The 20,426-nt window shown below is 35.0% G+C and overlaps 2 protein-coding genes across 6 annotated transcripts; both read left to right on the top strand.

The window, feature by feature from the left end:
• The first annotated feature begins 1,602 nt into the window (after nt 1–1,602).
• Nucleotides 1,603–5,715, top strand: LOC126631067 (transcription factor bHLH110-like). Of its 5 annotated transcripts, none has more exons than XM_050301222.1 (7): nt 1,604–2,011; nt 2,376–3,102; nt 3,656–3,784; nt 3,890–3,955; nt 4,059–4,124; nt 4,759–4,821; nt 5,063–5,715. In XM_050301222.1, exons 1-7 carry the CDS (start codon nt 1,875–1,877, stop codon nt 5,225–5,227), a joined length of 1,353 nt encoding a protein of 450 aa, XP_050157179.1. In that variant the 5' UTR covers nt 1,604–1,874; the 3' UTR covers nt 5,228–5,715. The 5 variants fall into 5 exon arrangements, with proteins under 5 accessions (XP_050157182.1, XP_050157179.1, XP_050157178.1 ...); XM_050301221.1 differs by having other exon boundaries at nt 1,605–2,011; nt 2,370–3,102; XM_050301223.1 differs by lacking the exon at nt 1,604–2,011 and adding an exon at nt 2,115–2,282 and having other exon boundaries at nt 2,370–3,102.
• A 10,087-nt stretch (nt 5,716–15,802) lies between these two features.
• LOC126632804 (bifunctional nuclease 1-like) lies at nt 15,803–19,279 on the top strand. Its single transcript, XM_050303297.1, has 11 exons — nt 15,803–16,138; nt 16,514–16,814; nt 17,011–17,181; nt 17,282–17,331; nt 17,469–17,525; nt 17,628–17,693; nt 17,868–17,942; nt 18,122–18,240; nt 18,545–18,636; nt 18,847–18,902; nt 18,992–19,279. The coding sequence occupies exons 2-10, from the start codon at nt 16,532–16,534 to the stop codon at nt 18,897–18,899; spliced, it is 966 nt and encodes a 321-aa protein (XP_050159254.1). The 5' UTR covers nt 15,803–16,138; nt 16,514–16,531; the 3' UTR covers nt 18,900–18,902; nt 18,992–19,279.
• The last annotated feature ends 1,147 nt before the right edge of the window (nt 19,280–20,426 follow it).

Consider the following 20,426-nt stretch of genomic DNA (forward strand, 5'->3'; position numbering starts at 1 on the left):
CACATAGTTATTCTAAAGGGAAAGGGATCCTCTCCGAATCCCTTCCACCAAGTCCACTCATCCGGGCCATTGAAATTTGATCCAACAGCTACAAACAGAGGACCTCTTTAAAAGTTATAATAACTTTAACCGTTTGATCAAATTTCAATGGCCCGGATGAGTGGACTTGGTAAACTTGGTGGAAGAGATCCGGAGAGTATCCCTTTCCATTCTAAAGGATCCTCGGGGGCAGAACTCCCTCTTTACTTGATCTAACCCTAATTCCAAGGGGATAAACTAAAGATTATATATGTAATTAATTTGATTCGTACAAACACAAAAGGGCCACATGCAACATGCAGTTCTCTTAGTGTTTTATACAAATGTTGTCATGATAAAAAGATATCTTAGCTATTTCATTCAAAAGTTTATAAAGCCATGACTAGCTATGTCTGGCTTTGCTAGGACTACTTGTGATAGAAGTCTGCGTTCAACGTAGCTATATGCGCTAGTTGATCACACAAGGCTACAAATCAAAATACTAGATTTGTGTCTACGTGTGCTTCTCAAACACTAAAAAAAAGGTTGCAATCATCGACCTTTCTTGTCCCTCTTGAAAATTACCATCCTCCAAGACGTGCACTTTAATCAATGGAAGTGATGTTCACCACCAAAAACCCTATGGATACAATTTTACGAAAAGGCAAAATTATTGTTGAGCAATATTGATTGCCTCGACAATCATGTGCTAATTTAGTTATTCCTATAACATTACACACTCGTAATCCATCATTGTTACCTTCTTACAATCTGGTTCATGAAATTCCCAAGTAATTATACTAGCTTGATTATCTCATCTTCACAACATGAACACAAAAAATCTTAGGACGACTTAATCCACAATCCGCCATCACCATATGCATAAACTTTCAATTGAATTTTCATTATAATCGCTTTCCAATTTTACATCTAGTGATGATTTTTACAATTTAGATGAATGATTTTCAATTGTTTAAGCAATCGATATCACAAGATACACAAAAATAAGCTAACCTTCATTTACATCGCTTAGATATATACTCATAATTGAAGATGTATGCACTATATGTTGCCAAACTGTGATAAGAGTATCATTTTGTTGTCAGATTTAATATCTTTTATAGAATTGACATATATGGTCTTTAAACTTATTTTGTTTACTAATGATGCGAAATTTAAGCCTAATTATCATTCATAGGACAGAATTGGAGACTCATTCACTGCAGAGAACTCCTGTTTGCTGATTATACCGAGCATGCCAAATGGGGTATGTGTCTGCGTGTGTGTATACACGGACATGTGGTCCGGTTGAGAGAGAGAAAGAGAGCGTGGTTACTATCATTTCTCTTCTCAGACCTGGTTGACAGCCTTGGGATCGAAGGCAGAGATTTTCATCATGGCATAGAGGAAGTATACAAATACACAATCATCCACCTGTAATTGCAGAGAGTGCAAAATAACATATAGCCTAGCTAGAGAGAGAGAGAGAGAGAGAGCAAAAAGAAAATTTAAATTTTAAAAAAAAAAAAGTGAGAGAGAGAGAGAGAGGTATGGAGATGATATAAGTACTCACACTCTCTCTTTCTTTCTTTTCAAGGCTACTTTAATCAACACATGATGTAAACTTGAAAGAGTAAAGAGGAAAACTCAGAAAAGTGGCTTAGCTTGGCTAAAAGCAAACCGAGCAAGGTATGTGGGTGTCACACCTGAATAACTCGGTTTCCTTTCTTTCAATTGAGTGATGGATTCTGGGAGCTAAGCTATAGTTACCCTAATTAGGTCTAGTTTATTACTGCTTATCTTGGGATTTTCAAGCTTTTTCAAAAACAAAACAAATAACAATTATATCATTAATTATGGAGTCTGCAAATCTCCATCGCCAACAGCATCATCAGCTCCAAGAGAATATTGTTGGGTCTTCTTCTTTAGCAGCTACTACCCCATCTTGCTATGTAGTTGGAACCAAGCATGCTTGGACCCCTACTACCACTTTGTAAGTCTCTCTCTCTCTCTCTCTCTTCCCCTCAGAAATTAAAATAATTAATTAGTGAACATTTGGTTGTTCATATATACTTCATAGGCAGTGCAGTGAGGAAGTGCATGGTTCCAGTTCATATATACTTCAGAAATTTTAGAGAATCGGGAATTTATCTTTCTTTTTAATATTTTCTTTTTTGGTATTCGATGCTCATATCAGTGAGGAAGTGCCTGGTTAGAACTAGAAGTTTCTTGCTTGTTAGGTTCTTGCTGTTTGGAATAAATAGGTTCTTTAAGCTTTTTTTTTCTATATATCATTTCGGAATTCGTTTTAATTAATTTTCTCATGATAACTTTAATTAAATGTTACGCAGGAGCAGTAGTGGTAACTCTTTATCAAATTCAAGCTTGGATCCCCTCAACAGTTCCATGGTTCCAGACTTGGGTTTTCACTGGCGCACTAATATTACTAGTGATCATCAATCTGCCCATGACCTTGCTAATATTAAAGAAGAGCTCTCATCATCATCCTCATTAGATCATCACAGTTCCTTCCCAAAATTAACAGAAATGCTGACCGCTGCCGTGTCTAGCAGTAGCATCGATCATGACCAATATTTCCAATTTATGAAAAATGAGCAAACAGATCAAATGGTCATGAATGACCTCAGTGAGAAGCTCTTGCTCAAGACATTGTCTTCTGGATGCCAAATGAATAGTACTTTTAATGCTCCTCGTCATCATCAAATTTCACCATCAGCTAGAGATCACCATCAATTTTACTCAAATGATCATCATCATCTACTCCACAACTCTAATCTAATGGGAGGTGTGCCGCCAGCGATGCCAAGCAGATCTGCGGGGCACTTCAGCCAAATTTATCCGAGCATAAACGTTTCCAACTTGAACCGATCGTTGTCTACACTCTCGACCTCTAGCTTGGACATGAACTTGCAGGCCATGGATCTCTTAGGTGCTTCCGCAAGATTTAGTACTGGCGATGGTAGTAGTTTTAGTACTCAGCCTAATGATTCACATGATGCTTGTGGCTTATACAAGGAGAGGCAGAAGTCGTTTGGTACTCTTGAACAGATGCATCAAGGAAAGGTATTCTTCTTCTTATTCTTTTTAGCAGGACTAGCTATATTACCCTACTTAAAGCTTAATAATTAGATAAAATTAGCCTTTCTTCTTGAGTTAATCTACAAATGTATTTGTAATGTATTAACGTCCACGCATAACATTATGCCATGTCTTTCCATATACTATTAAAATAGTTGTTATTATGGTTAGTGAGACATTAACTGTTACACTAAGTTAAACCTTAAAACTGATATGTTAGGCTTATGGGATTTGACGTAGCGGAAGTAATTAACATGGTAACAATTTGCTCAACAAATAAAGTAGAATCCAAAAGTTAATAGACTTTTTTTCTAAACATCTTTATTTGCTTATATCACCAAAAGAACATTTAAGCACCTCTCCTTTTTGCAACATTGGGGTATACCTTCAACTTTATACAGTGTTTGCATCTTCTTTTTCAGAAGGCTTTTTTTTTCTTTTTCTTTCCAAGACTGGTTTTGGTGATCAATTAACATCTGATTACAAAAATCTTAATTTACTCTTAATTATTATAAAATTTAAAAAAAAATCAAATTAGGTATCGTCTTTCGACAATGAAATAACAGAAGTGAAGAGACCCGGCAGTTTGATTGAGCCAAAGGCAACTCAAGCAGCTGCGCCAAAGAAATCGCGATTGGAGTCGCGCACTTCATGCCCACCCTTTAAGGTAATATTCATCGTTATAGTAGCCAATTTCTGAAGCTGAAATTATTTTTTTGCAAAAAATTAAAAAAAAAAACAAAACCTGAAGATTATTTGCTTTATAATACAGGTTAGGAAGGAAAAATTAGGAGATAGAATCGCAGCTCTTCAGCAATTGGTGGCACCTTTCGGCAAGGTATAGTATTTATTCTGTTCTTTTTAGTCGACATTTAATTTATTTTCTCTCTGTTTATTTAAGTACAGCACGTAATTAGCAAATCTATACCATTTTATTGCAGACAGACACAGCATCCGTACTGATGGAGGCTATCGGATACATCAAATTCCTTCAAAACCAGGTCGAGGTATGTACTTAAGTGTTTTCATTAATCTTAAATATGCTTTAATCCCACAAACTGTACTATAGGTATAGTTAAGTTCTTCCTACGTTTGACACATGCATACATAACCCTAGCCGCTAGGGTTTCTTAATTTTTGCCATTCTTTTGAAGGTTTAACCTTACCTCTGTGATCTCTTTCTTTAAGTGATTTTTGCCAAGACGTAACACACATACGCGCACACATATATTGGGTCTTCTTCCTGGCAGGTTTTCTACATACATATAGATACCTGCGATTGCTTGTTTTGCAAATTAATCATGCAGTACTATATAAGTAATCTTGTCTCTGGTCTGGTCTTTTCATGCCCATGTGGCTCCATTGGATTGAACTAAACACGATATCAAGAAGAAAATAAAATGGGTTTCATCAATCTTTCTAAAAGAACAAAAAAAGGAAACCACTATAGACGTACACTCGAAATATTCATTTTTTCGTGTCTGGCTTAATCTTATCTTAATTTGGACTTGGGATCTAACTAAAGATGTTTTGTCATTCACTAATCACGACATTCGCAATATTACTCTGCATGCATGCTTGGTATGTGTCACAGATCGAATCATAATATTTCCTTCTTTTGATTTTACACGTTTTGTGCAGACACTAAGTGTCCCGTACATGAAGTCATCTCGCAATAAGACCTCTAAAACAATATTACAAGGGGTAAGTAGTTCGGGTTTTCTTTATGATTTGGAGTTCATGTGAGTTTAATATCATGATTAATCCCATACGCCAACCCTGATTAAAATGCCTAAAAATTGTTAGAAACTAGTTTTTGTTGTTTTATAAGATATTTTTGTTTTTCTTTAGATTTTAGTCTTTGCCCTACATGCATTTTTCTTGTGAAAGTTGTTGTTCATAATTTGGTTTATCTGACATCCTACTAATTAATAATGATGATTAGGGCATGGCGGAGATCAATGGAAATGGAGAGACGCGAGATCTCAGAAGTAGAGGGCTCTGCCTCGTGCCATTGTCTTGCATGTCTTATGTGACTGGTGACGTCCGCGGTGGTGGCGGTGGCTGTGGAGACGTTTGGCCAACGACTAACTTTGGTGGAGGGACTTAATATTAATGAGTGGCAATACATATGGTCAATATCATAAAATCAAGATAAAAAGTCTGGGTCAGCTAAATATTTGGCTTATTCTTTTAGAGAGTGATTTACGCACATTTTTTCTTCTTCTTGTACACCCTTGTTTATTTGTGCATTGGATTGCATAAACCAAAAAGAAATCGAAATAAACAAAGGTGTGCAGAAGAAAAAAAAAGGTGTACCGAAATCGTTTTCCTTCATGAAGCCAATAATAGTGAATCATAAATCCCCTCTTAGTTTAATGGAGCAAATTTGGTCGTCCTCTAAGGATTCATGGATGGACCAAGTTTGATCCATTAACAATTTATATGTACCATTAGCCCTCTCGGCCTTAGGGGACTTGTTTCACATACTTTATGTATGCAATTTATTAAGGATTTTTTTCACTGTTGGTTTTGAAATTGGACCAATCAATCAAAATGGTTCTTGGAATAGAAAATTATTAATTTGGTTTCTGAAAATGAGTTTTGCGGATTAATTTTATCATTCCGTTAACCTTCTGTTAAATTTTCTGTTAGTAAATCTCACTTATCCAATTATATGGTGCCACGTAAATTAGTCATAAAACTATTTTTTTAAATAAAAATTAAAACTAACAAAACTAAAAATAAAAAATAAATCCTCGCTGAATCGCAGCTGCATCATTGGTGATGTCCGAAGGCTCCAAAAGTGGGCCGATGAAATCGAAAGTGGTAGACCACCACGAAAACGACGACGTATGGGCAAAAGCCTCGGACGCCCTACCGCGATTTTATGATTAGTCTGTGTGGCACCTATGATTGGATGTAATCCATTCATATGAAATTTGACGGAAAATTACCAAATAGATTTGGAAGACCTATTTTCAAAGGTTAAATTGATAAATTCTATTTCAAAGACTATTTTAATTTATTGGTCTAATTTTAGAGCAGTTCCAGCGGAGGGCATTTTGCCCAGCACCCAGCTGAAAAAATTGCCCAGCACCCTGTGAAACCCCTCCACCCGACCCAATTGACTGGCACCCAGCGCAAGCTGGTCTGTAGCCCAGTCCAAAATTGACTGAGGTGTTGCCCGGTACATCTGACTCATGCTGACGCCAGCCGGGTAATGCGGAGGAGGAGGAGGTCCATTTTTCGAGGAGCGTTGGTGTGGAGCACCTCCACGGCGAGATCCGACTCCGTGGGTGTGGAGCACCTCCATGGCGAGCTCCGGTGAGGAGACGACAACGAGGTGCCTGTGAGCGTTTGTGTGGAGCTCCGGCGAGATCCCATCCGTTGGTGTGGAGCACCTCCACGGCGACCTCCCATTTTTGGGGGAAGAGGTCCATTTCAGGTGCTGGGTGCTCATTTGAAGAAGAAAACATGGAGAAAAAGGAGAGAGAGAGAGAGAGAGAGCTCACGGGAGTGAGCTGGAAAAGAGAGAGAGAGAGAGAGAGAGAGAGAATAAAAGGGTGAGGACCGGACAAAGAAAGGAAGAAAAAATAAATTAAATGATAAAATATTAATTGATATGAATAAAATAATATAATATTAGATGGGCTGGGTGCCAGTCCATTTTTAGGGGTGTAGCTGCTTTAGCCTATTACTGTTCATTGGGTCTATTACTGTTCACTTGGGTGGATAAATACGCTGGGTGCTGGCGCAAAGTCCTTAGGGACCAAAAGTTATAAAAACCCATTTATTAATGCTCAAAATAACGTATTATTATTTTAGTTTATTAAGCGGTGTATTCAATTGAAATTTTGAGAGATTTTAATGGATTTATAAATCGATGGAGTTCATTTGATTTTTAGAGTTTTCATGTAAAATTTTGATTCAATTTCCTTGAAACCTCAAGGTGAGAAGTAAGATTTGTGAATGTTTAAAATACACTAGCATTTGCCTACACACTTTATGTGTATGGACACATTTTTTTAGAAAATGAGAGAGAGAGATAGAGAGAGAACGTAGAGAGGGTTTTTTTTTTGTTTTTTTTTTAAATTTTTTTTAATTTTAAATATTAGAGATATTTTAACATCACCTGTAGGTGAGACTTCAATAAAAAAAGGTAAAATTTGAACCTATGAAATTACATTATTGCCCATCATTTTTTTTGTGTGATAGAAGACTAAATTGTTTTTTCACCATTTTTTTGTTGACAAAGAGAGTTTCATTAATTAATAGAGATAACGAAATCTCTCAAATTCCCTCGAATTCTTCAACTTTTCAAAATTCTTTAAATCAATTCCTAATGGAATACACTAAAATGTCATAAAACTCTTTGAAATCCTAGTTAAATACATCCGGATTTCTAAGAATTTTAATAAAGAAAAACTAATGATAAGGGTTTGAAAACTTTGAATATTAACCAAAAATCATGTACTAACTTTATTTAATGGTTAGGACAAAGCCCAATACTAAACTAGCCCAATTAAAATGACCTAAGCAATGAATTTTCTATTTTGCCCCTGACTGCAATTTAATGTCCGTTTACCATCCATAACCTCAAATCTCCTTCAATCTTGGCAATTCCAATTCCAACTTTGAACCAGAAAAAGCAAAAGATTCAAAATTCAAAATTCAAATCCAAATCGTTCAATCCAAACGGGACGAATAAGATAATTTTCAAGAAAGATTGAATAATCCATATTATTTGATAGCTTCTTGATGAATTGGTGGGTGGGGTCTTGGAGTCCAAGACAGAGCGTCTCCTGTGTTTAAAATCTCTCTCCGCTGTATCGTCGACCACCCGGCTTGCAATTAGAAGGCTCTCTTCGTCCCAATCGGCCACCGCGGCCATGGATTTGAATCTGGGTTGAATGTAATAGCATTGCCGATGGTGCCTCTGATTTCGACTTCAACTGGGTTTGATTCTCTTTGCTGGTTTTTATCGGACTCTGTTGTGGCTCTTCTTTCCCCGCCAGTTTTCGTTTTCCGTTTTCAAAAAATACATAACGTATTAAATATCTTTTGTTTTATGTTTGTTACGTGTCTATATTTTGTATACGTATGGAGGTATGCATGTGTATGTGTAGAGTAGCGATCCATTGGGATCAGGTAATAGGTAATCTCCCCCTATTTCAGTTTGAAACCTGCACTGCTAACAAGCTAGGTGGCTTAAGTGCTTAATGTAAATTCGCAGGATGAATAAGTCTAGCAAGCTTGGAGGCGAGACCTACACAAAACGTGGCAACATTTGTTCAATGATGTTGCTAGTTAATTGACACGTTTTCATGCATGTGTCAATTTCCTTAGATGATTATGCTGGCATATTGTTAACACAAATACCTTCACAAGCCTAGTCATTTACCCTACATTTATCGACATATTTACTTGGCTGCTAAGTACTTGGCTACTAAGCCTTAGTAGGTTTGTAGCCGACCTCCACATCTATAAATAGCGATCACCACTTCTCAAATTTTCATCTCTCTTCCCACCCGTCAGTCACAATGCAGGCATATGTTGGAGTAGTTGCATACATAATATTAGTATTATATCTATAGAGAGATATTAAAAAACAAAAGAAAAGAGTGCAAATGTGTTAGTAGATTAGAGGTGATACAACCCACTATGATGCAGTTGCGAATCCAGCAGCATTAGGAGTACTTTCAGCCGGATTGAAATTAGCTCGGTGCGAAACAATGCCTTGGAAAGACAATGAAGGTAGAGCTGAATGGAACGAGGGTCACTGTAAAGTCATTTCTTGATTATGTTGACCCTACTTACAATATGATCAATTATTATCATATGCTTGTTGATTAAGATCAAGATGCTTAATTATTATTATTATTCTATTATTTTCTTAAACGAACACTGACTATTTATCAAACGAACACTAGTACTATGACTATTTTGTAAACTAAACACTGACTATTTCTTAAATGGAACACTAGTACTATCACTGTTTCGTAAACTAAACATTGACTATTTATCAAACGAACACAAGTACTATCACTGTTTCGTAAACTAAACACTGATTCGTAAACTAAACACTGACTATTTATCAAACGAACACTAGTACTATCACCATTTCGTAAACTAAACACTGACTATTTCTTAAACGGAACACTAGCACTATCACTTTTTCGTAAACTAAACACTGACTATTTCTTAAACGGAACACTGGTACTATCACTATTTCATAAACTAAATATTGACTATTTATCAAACGAACACTAGTACTATCAATATTTCGTAAACCAAACACTGACTATTTATTAAACGAAATACTAGAACTATCACTGTTTCGTAAACTAAACACTGATTATTTCTTAAACGGAACACTAGTATTATCACTGTTGTACTATCACTGCTTCGTAAACTAAACACTGACTATTTCTTAAACAGAACATTAGTACTATCATTGTTTCGTAAACTAAACACTGACTATTTCTTAAACGGAACAATAGTATTATCACTATTTCGTAAACTAAATATTGACTATTTATCAAACGAACACTAGTACTATCATTGTTTCATAAACTAAACACTAATTATTTCTTAAACGGAACACTAGTACTATCACTGTGTCGTAAATCGTAAACTAAACACTGACTATTTATTAAACGGAACACTAGTACTATCACTGTTTCGTAAACTAAACACTGATTATTTCTCAAACGGAACACTAGTATTATCACTATTTCTTAACTGAACATTGACTACTTCTTAAAATGAACATTATTTCTTAAATTAAACACTGACTATATCTTAAACCGAACATTAGTACTATCACTATTTCTTAAACTGAACACAAGTACTCACTATTTCGAAAACTAAACACTGACTATTTATCAAACGAACACTAGTACTATCACTGTTTCGTAAACTAAACACTGACTATTTATCAAACATAACACTACACACACACACACATGAGTTCAATTTTATAATGAGATAGATCTAAGGCAATTGCATGAGACTTCCAAACACAATTCAAACCAAACATAATCATAAACTAGTTTCAAAAAAAAAAAAAAAACATAATCATAAACATTGATGTCAATCTCGCACTTTAAGTTTCACTGATCCAAGAAATCTTCCCTTAACCTTCATTATTTTGTAGTGATTTGTGTAGAAGTTTGGATTATACAAGTGAATGTGCAATGTGATACACTTGATGAAATTATGCCATTTTCGAATCTAAAGTTCATTATTTTGTAGTGATTTGTGGAATTTAATTTTTTTTTAATTTATTTGATGGGAGGCAAGGCGAGGAATTGGAGTTAATTAATTATGTTGGGGGTTAATTGGTATCGACTAGCAAAAGATTTTTTATTTATTTTTTGGACGAATCCTCTAGAAAATGGCATATTTGTAAATAAATGAGGCAATGACATATTTGTAAATAAATGAAAGTTTAATTCTAACAAAAGTGGGCTAACGGAAGGCAAGGGCATGGATGGAAAATGAATTTCTTATTTTGCACGTGAGGCTTCCTTGTTTTGGTTATTCTTTCTAGTTTTTGTCATTTTTCATTAAAGTTTAAGTCTTTTTTATTAAATAAAGTTAGTAAATGGTTTTTGGTTAATAAAAAGTTTGAAAAAACCATTTTCATTAAAGCTCCCCTATACTAATTGAATACACTTTAAATTTTAGAGAATCACTTAAAATCTTAATTGAATACACCCTATAAAAGTCACATTAGTTATAAACATTATATTTAAGTATGATTGTGTAAATATTAAATTTGATTTGATACTAGTTATTCTTCTCTATTATAACTTGTATTACTATAAATAAAGGCAATGCGTAAAGAATAACTTATAATCTACACAACTCTACAAACACATCTCTCACCCTACTCTCTCTGCCGTACCTCCTCTCTCCCTTATCAGATTAAAATAAGCCTAAACAACACTCTATTTCAATCCTTTGGTGGCATCAATTATGCTCCCAAGCTCCGTTTAGGTTTTCGGGCTCCAGGTTTATCCTCCCAGCATATTTTATGCGTTTCCACTTTCCACCTCTAGGCCCAATTTTAACATTCTTGATATCTGGTTTTTATTCTCAAAAGGAACATTAAATAATTAACACAATCCCTTTTTTTTTTTTGACAAATCATATAATAATAATAATAATATACATTAAATCATCTAAATTACGGAAAGGAAATTCAAACGTATGATCTCAAATCAAGACGAATACTCTTAACCAACTAAAAACTACCCTTGCAAAAATTTAACACAACATAATTGGTCTTTGCAAAAGTTCAATAATAAATTATAAAATAGACAAGAAAAGAAAACATGTATGTAAATTGGTCTTTGCAAAAGTTTAAGTCCGGATACCCACCTAACCTTTATGAGTGATTTCAAATAATTACCTAAAGTTTTGAAAAAGGGACATTTGTTAAGTTCACTAATGTAAAGTGATGACATGGATAAATATTAAGCGTGTTTTAACTCTTAAGTCATCTATGAGATTTGAATATTCAAATTGACACCATTTAACTAAGCAAATTTATGGTTTAACTTGACTAAAATGAGTTAATTTGGGGGATTGGAACTCCAAAGATGTCAATTAGTGAAAATCAACTTTAGTATTTGTACACCTCATTATTTAATGTCAGTAACGTCATCACTTAATATTGATAAAGTCCTCAATAACCTATCAAATGTTTGATTTTCAAAACATTTGTAGTTATTTTGAATGTTCTAAAAGGTTGATATTAATTTAAAATCACTCCAACAATTTTTTATACTTAACCCTAAAATTTAATAATTAATTTTTTTATAACGATTTAGTTACATTACTAAGTGAAAACTCAATGAACCAACTATAATACTTGAAATCGAACTTATTATCCACAAGAGTTAAAGAAAGACCAATAAGATTGTGGTAGGAGTATATAATTAGATATATTGGTTGCCATGTTTGAATTTAACAACTTAACAAATCTGCTTTCAAAAGAGAGGCCGATAGTTTGTCAGTTTGTGAAGGGCCTCTTCAATCAATCCCAGCTGTTATTCTACGATTTCCGAATTTCCAAGGGACGTTGGACTGTGTACATTTCATTCGAATTTTTCTCTGTTAATTTTAAGATATTAATTAACGGACCACTCGGGAAGATTAACAATATTGATTTCTGGACCACGTATCTTCTTTTGTGTTTCGGTGTTTAGGGCTTTTATTCGCATGAAAATTAAGTTTGGTAAACGAGTTGTGTTCGTTGCGTTCGTATTGTTTTTTTGTATCATACTTGTTATCTTAATGGGTTATGAGATATCAAATCCGTTATCTTAATAAGTTATTAATAAATGACTCGATTCATTAACGAATCGTGTCGTTTTGTGTCAAGCTAACAAATCCTGCAAAAAATTGTTATATCTAATGTCTATATTTGAAAAAGATATCTTATTGGGTTTTTAATGAGTAATCTGATCATGACCTAACTTGTTGATGAATTATTAACGGGCGACCTAATAACGACCCAAATTGTTAACGGGTTAATTTGAAGCTTGTTATTTTCGTGTCGTTTTATGTTGGGTTGACGAGTAGTGCAAAAAATTTCATGCCTAAATGAAATAGAGAGAAGGCAAAAATTAAGAAAAACAATTTAATTATAAAGTATTAAAAAATACCATATTCCAACTGGTAAGAAAACCCCATCTAAGGTTTTAGTTTGAACTGTCCACTCTCACTAGCCAAAGGGTTCCCCAAATGAGTGAGTTATTTAGTACTAAACGTGTGTTTTCTAGAAAAAAAAAAACCATACAGTTTGAGTTTTGGTTATTTTTTGGACAAGCTCTTTCATCTTATCGACGTCTTTTTCTTGTTGATATAATTGTAGTCGCTTGTTCTCGTGATATTCTGACGTAATTTTCTTTCTTTTAGACTTTTTGCTAATAAAAAAAAAATACTATCACACGCAATTTTTTACTTCTTACATACTTTTATTAATTTTTATTCAATGTTCTTCTTCAATCCCTTCAATCTAATGATCGAAAATTAAGAATAATGTGTAAGAAGTAAAAATTGAATGAAAACATCTTTCATACGTTTTAGATGACTTGATTCACATAAGAGGTTGCCTAGAACAAGGGTCATGTTACTTTCATTCATTTATTTAGCAAATCAATTATTTAATGGTGTAAGTTGCCTCTTAATTAATCCTTATTACCTTATTAAATTAATATTAGTTTACAATAATATGATGATTTCTTCCTTATTTTTCCGGTAAGTTGTCTCTTTTGTTCCCGATTACTTTAATAAAATTTCCACATTTTATCTGGAATATTAATACACATTAAAAATAAGCGACTCTGAAATTCTGTCAATATTCAAAAAGACTTTTGTTATATTATTATCTATATCTATATCTATACTATTAAGAGAACCCTCATTATCAACTTTTTTCTCTCATTTTTTATACACACTGTGGACAAAAGGAGGGTAAAATAGTAATTGCGTACCTTTTGACAAAATGACAATCATATCCCTATTTTTTCCTATTTTACCCTCTTTTTTTTTTTGAGAAAAATGACAATCATATACTTATTTTTTTTAATTTTACCCTCACTTTTGATATATAATATTTACATAAGGAGAATAAAACAATAATGATATAATATTAAAAAAAATGCATTTATTAAGAAAAATTGTTCATACATACAAAATTGATGCATTCTGCTAGTTTATTTATTATAATAGCTTTGTTTTGAAACTAACAGGCCACTGATTCCATTGACATGGACCAGATTTTAATATGATAAAAACCATGACTTGTGTGTATGAAATTCTGGATCAGCACACCAGCAAAACACTTTAATTAAAGGGCGCATTTGGTAGGCTTGATTAGATTGGACGTTAGGGATAGATTTGAATTGATAGAGACTTGTAAGACATTATTTATAATTAATGAGTAAGGATTGGTTAGATAGGGACTCGGTTTCTCTGCTCTCTCACTTTTCATACACTTTTATCATTTTCTATTTTATGCAGTCACGGTTAAGTCACGTTAACATTTTATATTGATTTTTATAGAGATAATAAGATAAAAAATAATAGTAATATAAAATGTTGATGTGGCTTAACTGTGACCGCACAAATAGAAGGAGATGAGAATGTATGGGAAGTGGGAGGGTAGAGAAGTCGGGTCTGTTAGATTGCCTACTTTATTGTGGATTCATAACACATCATGTATAATTATGTTCATCTCATATTTTGACGCAACAAACAATATACTAGACTCAAGTCTATTTTAGTTGGTCAAACCTATTCAAACCAGCACACCAAATAAGCCTAAAGGTTTTTGCCATAATAGAGTCTTTTTTTTTTCGCCACGAGATCCTTTTTTAGATTTTAGTGTTCGAAGTTCAAAGATTAAAAATTTGAGTCGTTGAAGAGAGAGAAAGATATATTCAAATTTTTGGTTTGTATATAAGGTAGGCAAAGAAAATAGACTAAATAGAACCATAGAATTTAAAATAAATAACCTCATTTTTCCAATCCGTTGGTCTTCGAACAGTGAGATCCAGAGAGCGTCTTCTCAGCATGAGTTAAAGAGGATTATTTTTATTTTTTATTGAATAGGAGTTAAGAGGATTAGAGGTGAGGAAAAGGGGATAGAGATCCTCTTCGGATCTCTTTCCACCAAATCCACATAGTTAGGGATGTAGACCGTTGAAATTTGATCTAACGATTACAAATAGGGAATTCTACTAAAAGTTATAATAACGGTAGTCGTTGGATTAAAATCCAATAGACTGAATTAAGTAAATTTAGAAGAAAGGAACCGGAAAATTGACTATTTTTTGGGACAAAACACAATTTTGTTATTTTTTTAGGGAGAAAGAGAATAAAAAGAAGAAGAACCTTACCCACATCACTCTAAATAATGGACACACGTGGCAGTATTCTTGATCTCGTCGACCGCCGGCACCGTTGCACCTCAGTCCATGCAGCAATGATTTCATTCTACACGCGCAGCCGCTACTTTCAGTCAGAACAGTATTATCCACTCCGCTCAAAAGTCGTAAATACCCTTTCCTCAGATCAAAATGTGCTAACATTCAGTTGAAGTTAACCCAACACGAACCTCTCTAGATCTTTTCGGTGAAGATCATAGAAATTCGTAAATTGTATTCGTTAATCGTACATTATGCGGTCTGTTTTTGTCAAATACTGTTTATATTTAATTTTAAATAAAAATATTTAAAATAATTTATGACCGCATGATGTACAATGAATATATATGATTCACGAATCTCCAGATCCTCACAAAAAGGATCCGGATTCGAAGTTAACCAGAGATTTTGTTATTTCGTACTACAGTTTAGTAGTATTCCTCTCACTTATAACTAATAAGTTTTATGTTAGATTATCGTTAAAGGAGAAAATGAACCATATTATTGCTAAGCTTATTAAAAAACCAGAGATTTTCGTGTGCTAAAAACACGATTCGGTATAACCATTGTTATTATACAATTGATTCTTAAAAAAAATTAACCAATTGTATTATGACGCATGGTTTATTGAGTCGTGTTTTTGGCAGACTAAAATTTCTATGAGTTAACAAATGAGCTCACATGTCAACAAGGACAGAACCGTAATTTAAGAAAACGGACTTGATTCGAGTTGTCCCACTACGAGTCCTTTTTTCTCCATCGATGAATACAAATCACACGGAGGAAGAAGAATCTCTTATCTTCTCGCCTCACCTTTTTCTGTGATCCTCCTTCTCCCTAATTTCTTCAATCTTCTGCAACCCAAAATAATCTCCATTTTCTTCATCCAGAAGCTTCCTCTCACTCGACTGATCATTTCTCTGTCTTTCGATCGCTTTTGGATTCAGATCCTTTTGAATTTCACGTTGAAGTTAGTTTCTGGGAATTGGATTCCGGAACCCTTAGAATCTGTGGAGAATCGGTAAAATCGAGCTCCGGGAAACGCACGGCTAAGAAAGCTTTGATCGGTGATTAAAAAGGTCTGATTTTTTTTTATTACGAAAAAAAGGTTTGATTTTTGGTTCTGATCAGTTTTAGTATTTGTGATTGGCTGACTGTTTGATACTCTCCAAAACTTGGAGCTGACTACTGGGTGTTGGAAATTTGAAAGAGAGTGAGGGAGAGATTGGATTTTTAATTTATTTTTTTAGCATTTTAATTTACTAATTCGTGATTCAATTTCGAAATCATGATCTAATTACGAAATCATGCACTAATCAAGCATAAAAATTCCAGCGTATGTACGAATTTATCCAAATATATATGCTAAAAAAATATCAGTTTTTCGATTTTATTTATTTTCTCGGCAACCAAACAGCACATGTTTGATTATTAATTTGTTTAGTTTGTTGTAGATTTTGGAGTAGTATAAGATGGCGTGTTTGCAAGGGCCGGTAATTTGCCCCACCGTTCGAACAAAGCGATCGGGGTTTGACGCTCTGCCTGTGGTAGGCCCTTTGGTGAAGGCTAGGCTTGCATTCCGAGGGATCAGCGGCAGTATCACGAAGGCGGGTTTTGCTTCCCGCCTTCGAAATGCTCGAAAATGCACGAGAGTGCATTGTACTTTCAGTTCTTCATCGGATGGGAACGGAAGCATGGCGGAGAATTTCAATGAAAATGACGAAGATTATGTCAACTCTAGCGTACTTGAAGCCGGTACGCTATTGATCAGCTTGCTCATTTTTGTAAACCGTTAACGCCGTCTTGAAATTGAATTATGAATCTTTATGATTGAAATGCCAATGATCTGAAGCACCTGACTGAATGATTACGGTTTTGTAAACTTTCTTGCATAATTTTATATCGTATGAACCGTTGAGTAATAAGTGTCTGCGTATGGTTTTTGGTATAGTTGAGGTGAAGAGTGGAATTGATGGATTCATGATCAAGATGCGGGATGGTAGGCACATGAGGTGTGTCCATAACAACCCTCAAGGGGGGCATCTCCCCGATTATGCTCCGCATCCGGCAATTGTATTGAAGATGGAGGATGGGACCGGTCTTCTTCTCCCAATAATTGTTTGTATGTTATCCTGAACTAATAATTTCTGACATTACAAATTGTCTACTTTGAATTTTACCTTGGAAAGTCAATTTGAATTCGGGATTGCCTTTGATTGCAGTGGAGATGCCTAGTGTGTTGCTCATGGCAGCAGTCCGCAATGTTCCTATTGTATGGTTTCTCTCTACATTATCCTTCCATTTGAATTAAGATTTCGTCTTTCCGCGTTTGTGGAGCGGGCAAAATTAGGCCTTGCCAACATATTGGTTACTGTAGGAATTTTTAAAATTTTTGGGTTTGGTTTGCAGGCTCGGCCAACTATGTATCAAGTGGTGAAGGAGATGATTGACAAGATGGGTTATGAGGTATGCCTGTGTCCTCCTTCTAGTACAATATGACAATGCTTGTCCATTAATGTACATTCTTCATGATCTTTAATTGTTTTTGTTTGTTTTCGATCTCTGCAGGTCCGACTTGTCAGAGTCACCAAGAGAGTGCATGAGGCGTATTTTGCTCAGCTATACCTCAGAAAGGCATATACCTTCACACTTCATTAGGCGTAATTTTTGTTATTATATCTAATTATTATTACTATTCTTTTATGGTCATTTGAGGTAGGGGGAAAGCGGGGAGGGACTGAATTACTTCTGGAAATTTAAATTCTTAAGTTAGTTAGCGTATAGTGACACTATTAGAAGTGATCACAGGCAGGTAGTGAGACAGAGTGTGTCAGCTTCGACCTTCGACCTTCAGACGCCATCAACATTGCTGTACGGTGCAAGGTACATACTATGCTCTTTAGATCTACATTCTGAATTGTAGAAGTAGATTGCTTAAAATCCCTGCTAAAACTCTTTGAACTTTCAGAAATGTAGGAATATCGTAATCTACAAGGATAGAAGGCTCTAAATGCTTAATAGCCGTTTTGTGATCAACTGTATTCTCTCCACATTCTGTGCAGGTTCCCATACAGGTCAACAAGTACCTGGCATACAGTGATGGAATGAAAGTTATCGAATCTGGAAAGTTTTCCACTCAAGGCCCTGCTTCAGATGGATTATTATTTACTCAACTGGATCGGTAAGTATTGAATGTCTTAGACATGGGTCTTGTTTTCAATCTCGAAGGGATTATTCCTGAATCGAATTTAAGCTAACTGATCAGATGATGTAACGGTTGGTCTTGGATGAGGTGAGTTGTTAAGGGAATGAAATCTGACCGTGATAAGATGGTATGACTGGTTGTCTACATTGAACTTAAATGCATGTTCAGTCTTTCGGAAATTCATGTAGATAGGTGTTTCAATCTGATCAGGGTAGAACCGACGTCTAAATTTGGCATTCTTTAAAATAGAGGAGTTAATAGAAACTTTATATGGTTTCAGGCCAAATGGTCAACCATGTGTTGAAACGAAGGAGTTTAATCTTGTGCGCAACATGCTTATTGCTGCAGTTGAGGAACGCTATAGAGATGCTGGTAAATACGTTCTGTCCATTTAGTATTTTTTTTTCACCTATCAAAGTCCTGTGATGTTACTGTATTTAGTTGCCTGCTATTCAATGGGACTAGACTTTGGTGCTTCGGGCCCGTTATTGTTGGTGCTCCTTCATTTGTTGTTGGTTGTGTTTGTATCAAAGCTGTTGGAGCTTTTGAATCTCACACATATATTTTCATGCTCACTTACAGCTCAATGGAGGGACAAGCTCCTCCAACTTCGTGCTAGAAAGAACTTGGCATGAACGGTAAGAAGCCCGCCATTGTCCCCATACCAGTCGAAATTTTGAGTGTAACTGTAACTGCAAACCGAATTCATGTGTGTTTTTTTTTTCAGAATCGCCCGTAGGGATTTAAAACTGTACATAAACAGCATTCTTGGAAGTTTGATCAGCTCATCGGCTACACCCGCAATCCGCCGTGCATCTCTGCTCTTCTTATATATATATATATATGAATATATGATGTAAAAAGCTTGTGAATATAGTAAATAATTATATGTATGTATAGAGCATAGGTAAAACTTACTAGCAATGTAATGGCACTTCTTGGTTTCTGCAAATTATTCTGCCACTTAATTGAGAGTGCATATTGTGATTGGCATGCGTGATTCCATGCCAACTTATACCATATTTCTGAATGGCATGCGTTGCGTAGAAAAGTTAAAGCTCAGCTGACATATTGCCATGTGAACAGTTTAACTGTCACGATAGCGTTTTGAGCCACTAATACAAATCTGTGTAGAACTGTTCACATTGCTTTACATCATTGGCTCAGGACATCACTGTTGTGAACCACCACGGGATGGTCCAGTTGGGGATGATTTGAGATCTGTATTTTACACGGTATGTCTTGGGTTAGATCCTTGACGTTGGTGGATCATATGATCTGTGACTTTTTCCGGCTCCAGAAGGGTGAACTGCTGGTCCCCTTTGAAATAAAAAGATGGACACCGTGTGGGGGTAAACTTGTTACTATCTTGTTTTATAGTAAATAGTTCACTGTTATGTGACTTTCGGGTCAAATAATGTTAATTAGTGTGGGAAGAAACATATGACGTTGTGTTATTCAATCGAATTGTCATAATAATGGTAGATTTATTTCATGTAAGTTGATTAAAATCATTTGACTACGTCATTTGGAAGACGAGACAACTCCTTCAAAATTAATATAGGAAACGTAAAAGGCAAGAAAACGAGATGATTTCAACCAAAAAAATAAACCGCATTCTATTATTCAGCCAAAATGCGTCATGATTTGTGCTGTTTTCTCTACCAAAATTATTGCTGTTTCCCAACAGGATCCTCTACGGATCTTTTTGGTGAGAATCATGAAGATTTGTAAATTATGTCTGTGCGATCAGTTTTTATCAAGTATTGTTTATATTTAATTTTAAATAAAAATATTTAAAATAATTTTTAGCCTTATTATGTACGATCAACGAATACGATTAACGAATATCTGGAATTCTCACAAAGAAGATTCGACGAGGATACGGATTCTGCTGTTTCCTGAAGAACGAAGTTAGTTTCATAATTTCAAACGGAGCCTGATTTACCTTTTTAACCCTGATTTCAGCAGCAATTTACGTTTCCCCAGATCCAAGCCAAGTTAAACACCGAAACCGCGTAAGAGTAAAAAAGAGAGAGAGGGCCAACCGTCGTCACGCCGGTGTTAAATTCCCGCCAAGTCCCACGCGCTTTATGCCGACGTGGCAACCTCCCCCAGTGGATTTAACTGGCACGTGCATATAACTTCCCAAACGGCGTTAC

The sequence above is a fragment of the Malus sylvestris genome, chromosome 8 (genome assembly GCF_916048215.2).
Source record: "Malus sylvestris chromosome 8, drMalSylv7.2, whole genome shotgun sequence".
NCBI classification, from domain to species: domain Eukaryota; kingdom Viridiplantae; phylum Streptophyta; class Magnoliopsida; order Rosales; family Rosaceae; genus Malus; species Malus sylvestris.